Here is a 13,539-nt window from a genome sequence, read left to right on the forward strand (position 1 = left end):
CATTCCTCTTAATCCATTGCTCATAAATGATGTGCATCAGCACAGGAGGTTCATGTTAGTAGTGAGAAATGAACTGAGTCAGGGGTGGATTGCAGTAATCACATGAATGACTGACTTTCTGCACCCTTGGTGGAAAAATCATTGTACAGCCAGCTGCAGAGCACGGCAGCCTGCCATCCCACGAGAGAAGAAACAATTTATTTCTGCTGATAAGATGTCCCGTGTAGGGGCCATTTTCAGTCATGTGCATATACTGTGTAAAGTTATTTATTTTTATACCTCAGGAGACTTAAAGGGGCTTCAGATGTGGATATAGATTTGTGAGAAAGTAAACTTTTCTTTTTACTTTCCTTCCCCCACCTTCACCATTCTTTGCCCTCAGATCACAAGGTGTCCTGAATCAATCTACATAATGAATCTAATCTTTAATCATAGATAACACAGACTCAATTTGTTAATGCATTTCTCAGAGCTAAACATTAATTCAGAACATCTATTCTCATAAATAACTTAAAATCAAGTAAAGAATCTGGCATTTCAACTACTTATTACTTTTACTTGAATACATGTCATAGAGAATGACTACATTTACTCAGGATTTTAAAAACAAAATATGCAATATCATACCAATAAACTACCCAGCAAATTTGCATAAATTTACAATTGATTCTTTTTGTACACGATTACCTGATCTTTTTTTTTTTTAATTACAAGTATAATGCACAGTCATGTGACCCAAGTCTGAGCAGTTCAGCAATATTCTTTTTTCACTAAAACAGTTGCAAAGCTGGTCATTCATTTTGTTCCTTTCTTTTTTTTACAGATGCACTATTCTTGGAGTCAGTTTGCACTGTAACGTTTCAAAATAATCCTAATTTTTTCAGTACTGGGCTTACAGCCCCTCACTTCATCCACTGTCTTAAACAATCCATTTTAGCTACATGGGAGGGGCTACTGGCATACAAGCAGTGAGGATATACATCAACACTGACATAATACAAAGCCAGGTGTTGATTCCATAAATCGAATATTGTTTTCTACCATCACAGTGTGTAAAACAAATCTGACAAGAAATCTGAAAGGAAAGCCTGCCAGAAACACCTGTCCCTCAGGCAGGATGTCTACAAATCACCAGGCATAACTGGTTCCTTTATTGGGTCACTGAGTAAGTACTCAGAGCTGAACTGACTGCCAAGTACAGATATCAAGAGCCAGATGGAGGCTTATTAAAATTTAGAGGTGAATGTGGGGTTAATCTTCAAATCCCAGAGAGAGCGCATCTGTGTATGCACGTGTTATTACACTGTAACTACTAGAAGAGTGTGCTCAGTCAGAACTTTTGTTTAAGGAGGAAATAATATGTCACTGCGCCAATGCATCAATAAACAGGAGACTGTAATATGCAACTGACACCATTATTTTGTGATCTGTTGGCCAGAGAAACTCTGAGTACTTTATTACATTTATTCATTTTGGCATTGGCTCTAAACAGCTTTTAGACAATCACTGGATCTGATATCGCCTATAAAGCCCTAAACATAATGAAATTCTTTCAGAATTGTTGAAAGATTTGAAAACTGAGAATATGAAAAAGACATTCATGGCAGAAAGGTAGTATTCTGGTACTATTGCTATAAAGGATTTCAGACGGTTGTTTAATGTTGACATTTATGTTTTTATAAAGGCTCCATTGTCACTTTATGCCTACAGTGTTAATTATCTTCTGTGCAGCAAAGTCAAAAACACAAGTATTATTTTTCTTTCTCGGGGATTAAAGCCTCAGGACAAAGAAACCAAATGTTTCCCACAGCAATAACTGGTTTCTTGTTGATGGGCATCCTCCCAAAAATACTCTCAAAGGACTTTGATGGGCCAGCTGAGAGATGAGAGGAAAGCCTGGCAAGAATCCGGCACATGGTTTGAGTTAATAACTCCCTCTATAGTGTCATAAATCACCGTTCAGCCAACTCCATTCCCCCTGGGATGCGAGCATTAAATAATCACAAAAAGGAGAACAAGGAAGGAACAGGGTGGGGTCTGAAGTTATGGGAGCATTTGTTCTACTGCATCTATAAAGTCAACTACTCTTATTTGGCAGGATCTGCATCAGTGCAAAACTCAGATTGTCTCAGCCTCCTGGCATCATCAGCAGGCGGGCTGCTGAGCATCTGCGCTGAAACCATCTCTTATGTCCAAATCTTTTATGTTCGACTTCAGGTCTGCGAGTGGCACATCAAGCATGAACAGCTTGATGCCAAACGTGAAGTAACCTTCTGGAAAACCTAAGATATTAAGTTAACGGTGACTGGCAGCACAAGATTAAAGCATGTCCTGTTTCTTTTCTTAACCCTTAGTTAACACAAAGACAATTGCACAGTGTGTGTGTTAAATGTGTGGACACCACCAAGCTCAAGATAAATATGCTCACCTATGTTATCCTTTAAAGCTATTACTATAAAGCTTTTTTATTGATGAACGGCTAAAGTGTCGCTCACTGACTGCTAGCACAGACTGTTTAATTTGCTATGACCGATCCACAGGCAATAGTAGGAAAAGCCGCTTTAGTCCAGTTCTTTATGGCTCTGAAAATACAATTTGATCAGCTAACAGTATTTCCTCTTACCTGTCTCGGCTCTTTTGTATTGCAGGGCTCCATCTTGACCTTCGACCCCGCTGTGAAAGCAGAAATTGCCAGGCAAAGGTCCTGCTGCCGGATCAGCGGCTCTATTAACTCCCATCTCTGCAAAACACAGAAAATGTATGACTGCTATCATCTGAAGGAAGAATGTGAAATAGACCGGTGGTTCTTAAACTGTGGGGGTGGGCCCCACCGATACAGAGTGGTGCCACTACAGGAATGTTGTGGTGACCATGTTAAAAATATGGAGTTAAATTTAAATGTAGTCTTTAATAAGGCATTTTTACTAAACTGGTAAAAATGACACCTGTGCATCAGGCACTTTGCTTCAGTGGGTTATGGATTTCCACTAATACGAATAAGAAATCCCATTTTATGCCCAACTTGTTTATAAAGATGCAGTCCTGGGACACGATTTAATTTAATGGGACCATAAGTGAAAATTCTGCACGCTCAAAAAAACTCAAGCACACCTTTTAGTTTATTGAATATTTAAAGGAAGGATCTCTTGCATACTTCAAACAATATGTACCAGTGTTTTTTAAGAGCAAGTCAGGCCACATATGTATAATTAAGCAAGCATTACACACACACACAGAGGCACCTATATTAATATCTACCATTCACTGTTTACAAATTGGGCTGGTGAACAGCAGCATAGAATTTAAAAAGAGTTGCATTTTGCTGAGACAGCTTTAATAGAACTCAATTAGAACCAAAAATGAGAGTGTGCAGGACAGAGTCTGATGTATTTCTAACAATAACTGTGAGCCACAATAAATCCAAGTCGCAATAAGTCGCAAGTCCAGACCTGCGACTGTGGCCTGTTGGCTCCGAGGCCCCTACACTCTGCCAGCCCGAGGCCGTCAGTCCCACGGGTCTCCAGACACAAACCGCCCTGTTTCAACACACTGGACACTGCTTCCTGCTCAGGGACCCTGTAGAGAGCCAAGAGAGAAGAGACAGGCGCAAAGCCAGTGAAAGGTCTTATTTCAACAATAAAGAACAGATGGATTAAACTGAGTAATTGAATTGCAACGCTAAGTAATGTGCATCATTGCAACATGTTCTGAAAACGATATACAGTTACACTCTGAGAGACCAGACTTATTTGGAGCGGATACAGCTGAAGTGGCGAGGGAGTAGCTTGAGAAAAAAGTTCATGAGATACAAGCTGATAACCCACTCAGAGGTTCCCACCCAGATCATTTATATTTAGATGACTGGCTCTGAACTTTGGGGTAATGGCACCTCGAGGGGTTTTGAGATTACTTCAGGGGGAAAAAAAACACGTTTTATCTTAAAGGAAACAGAGCTTGAATGTTATTTCTGCTTCACCAGAGCCTCTTCCAGAGATCAATCAGAAGTAAACATAGGTGAAAACATGATGAGAACATTTCCATTTGTTGGATTCTAATAGTGTTTGGAAAAGTCTTTGTCTCTCTTGCATAACAGATAATTCAAAACAGATACTAAAAAGTGATCCACAACAACTTCTATGATGCACTGCATAAATAATGTATATCTCCACTGAAAAATGGATGTTCCCTGTGGAGAGTCTGACACTATGACTCAGTTTTCATATCCATCTGCTGATGGAAAAAGTTTTTTTTCTATGATAGCCACACATATGACCTCACACATGTGAGCAAAAAGAATACTAGTTTTCACACTAGATATTTTCCAGTCATTGCCAATCGAATCTGAACTTTATAAGTGCAGAGAATGCAGAAAGTCTCGTGCCAGTTAATCTTTTAATATCGACTCCTTTAAGTGTAAGTACAGTAATTAATGAAGCTTATGCATATGTTCAATAAGGGACATCTGCAATCACTCAGCTGTCTGCTTCCTAAGTGTTTGGCTCCTAGTCTATTCTTTACATCACTTCAATTTCTCCACACTGTCAAACTCAATACTAACATGATTACTCATTTTACATCATGGGCCAAGTACAACCTTCTTTGATGTTAAATAGACTGGACCAAAGAAACTCCTATTTCTGTCAACCTAACTATACCTTAACTAATCATTGTGAAAAAAAGACATTTCTATTGTAGGTAGTGAAAAAAACAAGGATTCTTCTGTCATCTAATAGTTTATTTACTACTTCATTAGTTTGGTGTAGTATAAATAACCACAGGGGAGGTTTTTATTATTAGGAAAAGTTGTAAAAGTACAAAGTTTATGACTTCCACTGGGTGGGATTGAAGTCTTGTGTTTGACAGTCCTGCTCTAGTCCAATCATTTTCTTACCTGCTTCCAGTGAGCCAATCAGCTTCCATTCTATATACTTTAAATCTCTTTTGTCATTCTGTCTTTCAGGCTCTCGTTTGTGCAACCTGTCTTCTTCCCATCTCTGCCTCACCCGGGTCACCAGAGCCCTGTCGAAGCCTCCATCTTCATGCTCACCACCACTGGAGTCTACTAGACTCCGGGGCTCCTGTCACTGATAGGATTCCATTCTGCCTTGATGGATCATCGGCATCTAATTACCAAACAGCTAAACTGAATTCTGTGTCTCAGTAAATTGTGTTCAGTTTTTCCAAATGATTCCTCCTTACTGAAATATTTTTCTGTATGTGATAAAAAATGTTGCAAATTGCACTTTAATTTTTTGTGTTCCAATGCTGTGCCATTGAGGGAGAATTAAACGTTAACCTCGTTACCTCAGCTCGGGATAGACGTTCTCCATGTACCAGCGGAAAGGTTTGCAGTTCAGCTTCCGTCGCAGTGCCAGACGGTCTGTGATACTGCAAGACCAGATAACAAGAACATTTAGGGACAAAGAGAAATAATGTAAAGAGAACACATAAAAAAGATAAGGAGGAGAGAATGAGAAAGAAAATGTGGATTTAACCTTGTGAACCTGCCATCAACAGCTTATGGAGTATGAATTACAGACTCAGCTAACACAGGTTTTCTTTAAAATGTTAAACCAGTGTGTGTGGGTGTTTTATTTACTGAGTTTTGTTTTTTTGCTTCTTACTTCTTATATTTTTGCATTTTTACTGGTGTTGGGCCTTTTATACAAAAGGAACAGAACTTGTAGGTACAACAGATCTGACACTGACAAAAGTGTTGAAACTTCATTGTTCTGGTTTCATCTATCAAATGTAAGGGTTTGTTGTCTTAACTTGGCCACCTTGGATTGAGTAACATCATCACAGGCATTTTAAAATTATCTTAACAGAACATTCAAATCCCCTGAATAATCTGTAATTACAATAAATAAATGTTAGTTGAAGTCTCAGTGCATGCAAATTTAAAAATTGGTGTGCAAAGCGTTTTTTAAATGCTTGCGTATAAAACTTGGTACCTTATAAACACCTCGGAAACTCAGGAGACACAGAATCATTGTGTTAAATATAAGCAAATATGAGCAAGGAGGATGACATTATAGCAGACAAACCTGCCGAAGGCTTTTCCCTGAGCCGACGGCCTCGCAGAGTAGTAGTACTGTTTATACTCATCCATCCACACTTCAGCGGCCCGACGGGTGTTCCTGCGTGGACAGAGACACAACACCTGCTCAGACACAGTAATGACAGCGCTGCCAGCATTCCTGCAGCCAGCTTTAATGACAGTGCTATGCTTCTGGAGCCTTCATACGTCAGCTATTCACTGCAGCTCCGCTACAAATATTATTGTGCTTTGAGATCTTACATTTTATGTGCATTTTCAACTAGTAATGTTGGGTTTGATTCATAAAAAGCAACATTATCTAAAGAGTCTGTCAGCAACAGCACATTATGGGTAATTATACAACAGTTCAAAACCTGCAAACTTGCTGCTTTAGTCTTCCCAGACAGAGCCAGATATTGAGTGAGTATCTCCACCTTTACTAGGTATTAAGAACACTAATGTATAATGTGCTTTCATAGTTCTCTTACACACTCATCTCTCACTGGCACTTGCGTCAAGATGTGTGAAAAGTGTGAGTTTGCCTGGCGAAGCATTTAACTTCACACTGAGTGGAGCTGAATCATGTGACATTTGAGATTTTAGGGCGAACAACAAGCGAAACGTCATTCTGTTGTTTCCGTGTTAATAACTGTCATCGGTCAGACCAGCCTACTCACTTAATGTAGGTGAGAGCGTTGCCCTCTGGGAAATCGTACGGGTGCCGTTTCCTGAACACATGACCCACGCGGCTGCAGGGAAGAATCTCCAGACTTCCTCCGCACAGCCACACCCGGAAAGAAAGCTCTGCAAAAGGAAAGATGCAGTGGTTGAGTCCAAAAATGCAGGCAAACCACTGAAGATTTGCCTGTCATTTTGTCAGTCTCTCCTAGAATGAATGCCCTGATGTGTATCATTCCAGTATCAGTGCAGTATGCCTGCTACTGTTTCCTGTAGCAGATGGCTGTTAGCTGTAAATCATCAGAATGAAAGCAGTCATAGTGGATCATTCAAATTCCAGGGACATATTTAGCATTTTGGAGATGATTCAAAAGAGCCAGGCATGCAGACTTTAACACATGAAATCATTTTATGGGAAACGGCTTTGTCTTTTACAAAATAAATTGCACTAAATTGACACAAAAATTATCTTCTTTAATATGTGATTAAATTATTTTTGTTAGAAAACCTTGTAAGCGCAGGACTTTGTATTTATTTTAGACTGAATGAGAAAATTATTCATAAACATTATGACTTTTATTTTGGTAAGTACATGTGCTAACTCTGATCCTCCTACTTTCCTGCTCCTAGCCAACATTAGGTAATTGTAAATGTCATCAATTAACATAAACTTGTTAGGAATCCTTCACCTTGAATAAAGTTGGGAATATTGACATTGTTAGAGTCTGGTAAGTCTTTGCCAGCAGAGTAAGGCTTAGTTTTATTTAAAGACATTTGGTGTGGGATGCGTGTGGAGGATGATATGAAAACAAAAGTCATCTGATTCAAGTAGGGTTAGAAATCATCGATGATCTCACCAAAGTTCTCCCCTCCCCAGATGTCCATGTGGGTGTCATACTGGCCGAGGTGGTTGAACCAACTCCTGTCCATGACGAAGATCCCACCAGCGATGACAGGAGTCCTGCAGAGTGGAGGAAGGGAAGGAGTTACAAATCTTCACTTGCACGCTTATTCAGGCAGACCTCATCAGAATCACCAGAAGGGAATATTTTCCAGAAAGAAACAACAAATCAAAGGAGCTTAAAGTTGTATTTTGCTCAGCAGATGTTATGCATTAACTACTTTGCTGCGATTTGGATGTATTTTAGGGGGAAAACACACCACAAAAAGACTGCAAATACCAACATAGAAAGGACCTGACTATGATGATTTATCTTGAACTTTTGTAGAGTAAGATATGTCCCTCTATTTTAACTTTAGTCTAATCCAAGAACTAAAACTGACATATTAATCCATAATGTGTTATTCACATACAATATACAGTCACATCTTGCTGGTACTGGGGTTGGATTCTATTTATCCCTCAGAGCTGCATTAATTTTCTGGCACAGATACAGTAAGGTGCTGGAAACATTCCTCTGAGATTCTGGTCGATGTTGAAATGACAGCATTGCACAGTTGTGGCACATTTGCCATGATGTGACTCTCCTGTTCCACCACAGGCGGCTATTTGAGTACAGTGTTATCTTCAAGAAACCAGTCTGAGATGATTTGAGCTTTGTGACTTTGGGTTCATCTATCATGCTTAAAGTCATTGAAATCACTTTTCCTCCCCGTTCTGATGCTTGGTTTGAACTTCAGGGGGTCATCTTGACCATCTAAATCTCTAAATGCACAGAGTTGCCTTCATATTGGTGGATTAGATACTGGCATTAATGAGCAGTTGAACACACATGTCTATCATATCTAATGAAGTGGCTTGTGAGGGTATAATGCATAAGAGAATGTTCCAGGTATGAGTCAAAGCATATTATCACACTAAATATTATTGTAGACATACCTTATTGCCTGAGTGGGGTCACTTCTTGCCATCTTTTGCTCAATGGGAATCTGCTCCCACTTGAAGTGGAGACTCCAGTCAAATCCTGACCCAAAAAAAAAAAGCATGGGGGAAGCAAAAGGTCAGCTCTCATCTTCAAATTTATATTCCTGTTGTCTAGACATGAGTCCAAAGCAGACAAGATAGATATTTTGGCTGTAGTCAGTTGCATGATTTCACCTAATATACTGGCCTGAATTTAATATCAATCGTAGCCTTACATCTGTGGAAAAACTCTCTTCTATAAATCACTGCTTTTCAATAAAACAATGAAATATTTAAACCTCTTTTATTGTTCAGTCATAGGTATTGAATTCTGTCAGGAATCACGATGTTATGTCACAAAGGTTTGTTAAACCTGCAGATCTCTGTGTGATCAACTACCACTGTGTATGATCTGTTTATTACGCCCTGACCTCCTCTCAGGTCAGCAGAGGCAGCCAAGTAGGCAAAGTTATCCAGGCTGATGACGTCGATGATGGGGCTGACCACTCTTGTATGATCCTGCATGGGAGGAGAACACAATGACATGTTATTTTGAATTAATTCTATTATTAAATATTTAAAGTCTTAAATACTATTTGTTTAATTTATTTCAACAAATCGAGATGGATTTAAGTTTTAAAAAATACTTGAAAAAACACTGACTTTCAGTTGAAGAATAAAACATATTTAAACCTTTGCATTTCTAACTTCAGGTTTTTCTTTATAATTTCCAGCCTCTGATCACATGAAAATAAGAATAATGCTAAGAAACAAATTAAATAGAGCAAGAACATTTCATAAAATTGTATCCTTATTAGTAGAAAGAAGGTATTTGTTTTAATCAAATAATTTTGCTGTAAGAACTGCGTACGGTACTCTAAACATGCATGTAAGCGCTGATTATTCTTTTGATGTGAATAATAACAAGCACGTACTGATTATTTTTGAAGAACATAAGCTGAGTATCCCTAACCTTCCCATTAAGCCCTCAAATCTGACCGTCAGCTGCAGATCCAACACAAACTCTAAAAGACAGAACTGCTGATTGGTTTGTGCGTACTCGAGCGTGTATGTGCTGCCTGCATCTGTCTGTGAATGGGTGCCAGTGCCCATGTAGACAAACAGCTTATAGCTCGGGACAATCCAAATGAGTGTTTCCAATTAGAACCGTCCGTCTCTTTATCAGAGATTGAACCCGCTGTGAACTGTGAAGAGTGCGGGGGAAGAGCGAGTATGAAAAGCCACTCTGCCAGAGAGCAATTTAAAAGGTGATGCTCTCAACAGTTTTAGCAATGGACATTTATTGGGCTTTTAATGAGTCTCTGTGATTTGGTAATGCATAAAGTGGCTGCGCTTCCAAAATCAATGTCACCTTTTTTCTGTGTTTGAATTTACGACACAGTACTCTGCCGGTGAAATAGTATTTGTTAACTGAAACAGGTGTGTGTGTTATTCTGTTAAAATGTGCTATCACCATATTAACATCATGTCAGATGGTGCTACACAGCTATCCACCATAATTAGTGTGATAACCAGCTAGCCCTGTCCTATCTCCTAATACCATTTTGTATTTCACAGAACCAAAATGAGACACAATAATACAAAAATATGTTGTCGCGTCTGTTGTCAGTCCAAACATTTCTTTCATAGTCTATGATTCTGATCTCTGTCAATCATACTGAGGAACGGGCAGGCGATGAATTCACAATTCGCTCTTGACATTTGATATGTCAGGATCTCTGTTTCTTCACTTTATCATCCAGGAATGCTATCAGTCTATGGCTACGTTCACACTTCAGGTCTTAATGCTCAGTTCAGATTTTTTGATCAAATCCGATTTTTTGTCTGCTTGTTCACATTGCAAATAAAACGTGACAGCAAACGCGCTCTAGTGTGAACCCTCAAAGCGGCCCGCATGCGCAAAAGAAGACGTCACATACAACGCGCTCTGTTTAGACCCAGACCAAACAGCATTGTTTGACTGATGGCCCTTAATATAAAATATATAATATATATATATATAATATAAACTTGTTTTGGACTTTAGGTTTCCCAATTTTGCTTTAAGTTATAAAGTTATTTTATTATTTACATATGGCCTAATAATTATCCTTATTGCTGTTTTAGAGAGGAGCGGTGCTTCAAAGGATAGTTGCAGATTTCTGTCAGAATCTGCAGATTATACAGTACAAATAAAATGTTCACGTTTCTCCAACGCTGTCTTCCCAACAGTTTCACTGACATCTACACTGGATGGTCAGGAAGCGTTCACGTTGTCTTCTCGGGCGCTAAAAGACAGATTTAGTGCGACATGACCATTCAAACAGCAGTCGCTTTCTAAAACATCAGATATGTATCGGACTCAGTACCACATACGAAAGTGACCCAGGTTGGATTTGTGGAGTTCACACTGACATACCATGATCGCATATGGGTTGCATCAGAAAAGTCGGATTTGATGCGCTGTGAACGTAACCTTTGAGTAATGAAACTCAGACAATTCATGCTGCGGTAAAAGATTAAAATTAAAAACATGTTTTTAACCCTCCATATATATTAGACTTTTCCTTCAGAGCATTACAATTATTCTTTATGATTTAATAATTTAGTTAAAGAAACTGTGCCAGTGAAGATGAAAACAAGCAAGGTAAAGTGACCACATAAGATTAGCCAGACAATTATTTGAATCATGTTCCCTTTACATTTGTCAGTGAGAAGCTCATTGCTGCACATTAGCAACATTTGAATTACGCTGTCACGCCTGCTGGTTTTAATTAACAAAGGAAAAGCATAATTAAGTTAAAACAGAGAAGATTATTATTCATCATTATTTCTGCCCCCCAGAGGCTTTAATAAAACCAGGGTTTGGTCTCTGGGACACGAACAAATGCAAGGCGGAGTGCAGTTGAACTCTGGGGCTGGTAAATTATCACTGAGGCCGGCACTCTCATGAACGCCAGACTAAAAGATTGTAATGCAAGCTGGATGAGTCACAGCTGCCCAAAGCCAAAGAAACACAAACAAGTTTTGCGCACACCCACAATGTGTCGAGTCTTGTGATTATAAACTGTGAGGTTTGCACTGAAGAAACATGATATGTAGCTTGACTATATAGCTTGTAGCTTGATTTGTCCTGCATGCAGTTTCTGAATGGGTGCACTTTTTCTGCTGTACTTTCTAAACAAACAGAAGACTTTTGTCCTTCAGCAGAATAAAGCCCTATTTTATTTCTTGCAGATAAACACTTAGTCTTCTTTTCAAGGAAGGCCAAGGGGACAGGGATGTATCTATGGATATCAGTCTTTTTGTGAGATATACTACTTTTCTTGCCAAGAATTAAATTTGAAGACTGTTAGAGTAATCATGTCTATGCGTTTAATATCAGAGTAGAGTCAGGAGATTCTAACCTCAGCTTAGCCTGAAGGTTAAAGAAAAAAAGATGGAAAAACTATTCAAATCCCAAAGAGGACATCTTAAGCACATCTTTGAGGAGAAAAAGGGTCAAACATGTAATTAGGGGTGGGTTTTTATAATCGATTTATCGATTAAAATCGATTCTGGCTTGGATTACGTAAAATCGATTCATTAAAATCCTGAATCGATTTTTTAATATAAATTTATTTTGCCCGAAATGCCAGAATCTCAGGTGAAATCTCACAAAATTTCAACAACCACCAAACAGCTAAAACAGTAAATGAGAGCAGGAACACGGATTCTGCACAAAGACTTAAACACACAGAGCAGCCCGCGGATCAGAATCAGTTAGATGTCGAATTTCTCACAGTCGGGGCTGAAAGCCGACAGCCCGCTGATTCTGATCTGTCGGCGGGTCCGCGCTTTGTGTTCACGCCCTTTATGCGCTAAATGTAAAGCTGATAGTTTGATGTCTCTCCAAACAATATTGACCGAACCAGCAGCAAAAGAAGATCCAAACTGCGCTTCACATAAACATCTTCATGTATTCACTCTTACTTTTACTGTTTTGCTTCTACCATGATGCACAGCTCTCTCTCTCTCTCTCTCTCTCTCTCTCTCTCTCTCTCTCTCTGTATGGTTTTCTGCATTATTCGCTTGCTTGTTACGCACAAGTCTACCTTTGTTTACAGCGCTATCGGCCGACTTTTTTTTTCTTTCCGTTTTATATACTTCCGAAAAGAAAACCTAATTTCTGCCGTTCAATGCTGAACAAATTTAAACTTTTTAAAATTATGCAAAATGCAAAATGCTTAGCCGTGTCTCTAATAAAACCGCTGTAACTTCAGAGGTAATGTTCATATGTTGATTAATGGTTTTCTTTCGTTTTTGATGTACTGCAGAATATTTTTATAAAATCCCAGGCCAGGAAAAATCACCTTCATGTGTTTCTGTGTTTTATCTTCAGCTACTTTGACACAAAGGCATCTGCTGTGATGCTCACACCTTTGATAAAGTCTTGCGTGTGTCAGCTTCCTTTTTATAGATACAAAAATATGTAAATGTACTAATCTGAATTATAATATTTCTGACTGTCAAAATTTCCCATATTCAAATCGAAGTGAATCGAATCGAATTAAATCGAATCGTGGATCGAATCGATTCTGGACCTTGTGAATCGGAATTGAATCGATTCTAGAAATCAGTGACGATACCCAGCCCTACATGTAATATACATGGATTTTATCCCTAGCTAGATGTTTTTTAGTCTTTATGTTTTAGCTTTCAATATTTAGCAGTTAGAGATATTTTCACTAAACTCTTGGCAAGAAATTAGTCAGTCCTTTATCGGGGAAATGAGCACATATGGTAACTTGAATGGACATCAGAATTGTCCTCCCTGTGTCTCTCTGTGACCTAATTTAATTGGATTAATCAGCAGTTTTTCAAACTTGAGGAACTCCTCGATTGTGGTCATAACGAACAATGGTAGGTTGTTGAAACTCATGCATTACAGCAGGGGTGTCAAACTCAAATACACAGT

The 13,539-nt window shown here is 38.8% G+C and overlaps 1 protein-coding gene across 1 annotated transcript in view; it reads right to left on the reverse strand.

Moving 5' to 3' along the window:
• Nucleotides 1–13,539, reverse strand: part of galnt16 (UDP-N-acetyl-alpha-D-galactosamine:polypeptide N-acetylgalactosaminyltransferase 16) — a 63,344-nt gene that overhangs the window by 26,019 nt on the left and 23,786 nt on the right. Inside the window, exons 7-14 of the mRNA XM_085143390.1 lie at nt 9,014–9,101; nt 8,559–8,643; nt 7,576–7,679; nt 6,718–6,844; nt 6,048–6,140; nt 5,305–5,388; nt 3,450–3,576; nt 2,624–2,740 (exon numbers count right to left, since the gene is read on the reverse strand). Coding sequence (XP_084999516.1) covers nt 2,624–2,740; nt 3,450–3,576; nt 5,305–5,388; nt 6,048–6,140; nt 6,718–6,844; nt 7,576–7,679; nt 8,559–8,643; nt 9,014–9,101 — 825 coding nt within the window. The remainder of the gene's footprint in view (nt 1–2,623; nt 2,741–3,449; nt 3,577–5,304; nt 5,389–6,047; nt 6,141–6,717; nt 6,845–7,575; nt 7,680–8,558; nt 8,644–9,013; nt 9,102–13,539) is intronic.

Source organism: Neolamprologus multifasciatus, chromosome 19 (assembly GCF_963576455.1).
Source record: "Neolamprologus multifasciatus chromosome 19, fNeoMul1.2, whole genome shotgun sequence".
NCBI classification, from domain to species: domain Eukaryota; kingdom Metazoa; phylum Chordata; class Actinopteri; order Cichliformes; family Cichlidae; genus Neolamprologus; species Neolamprologus multifasciatus.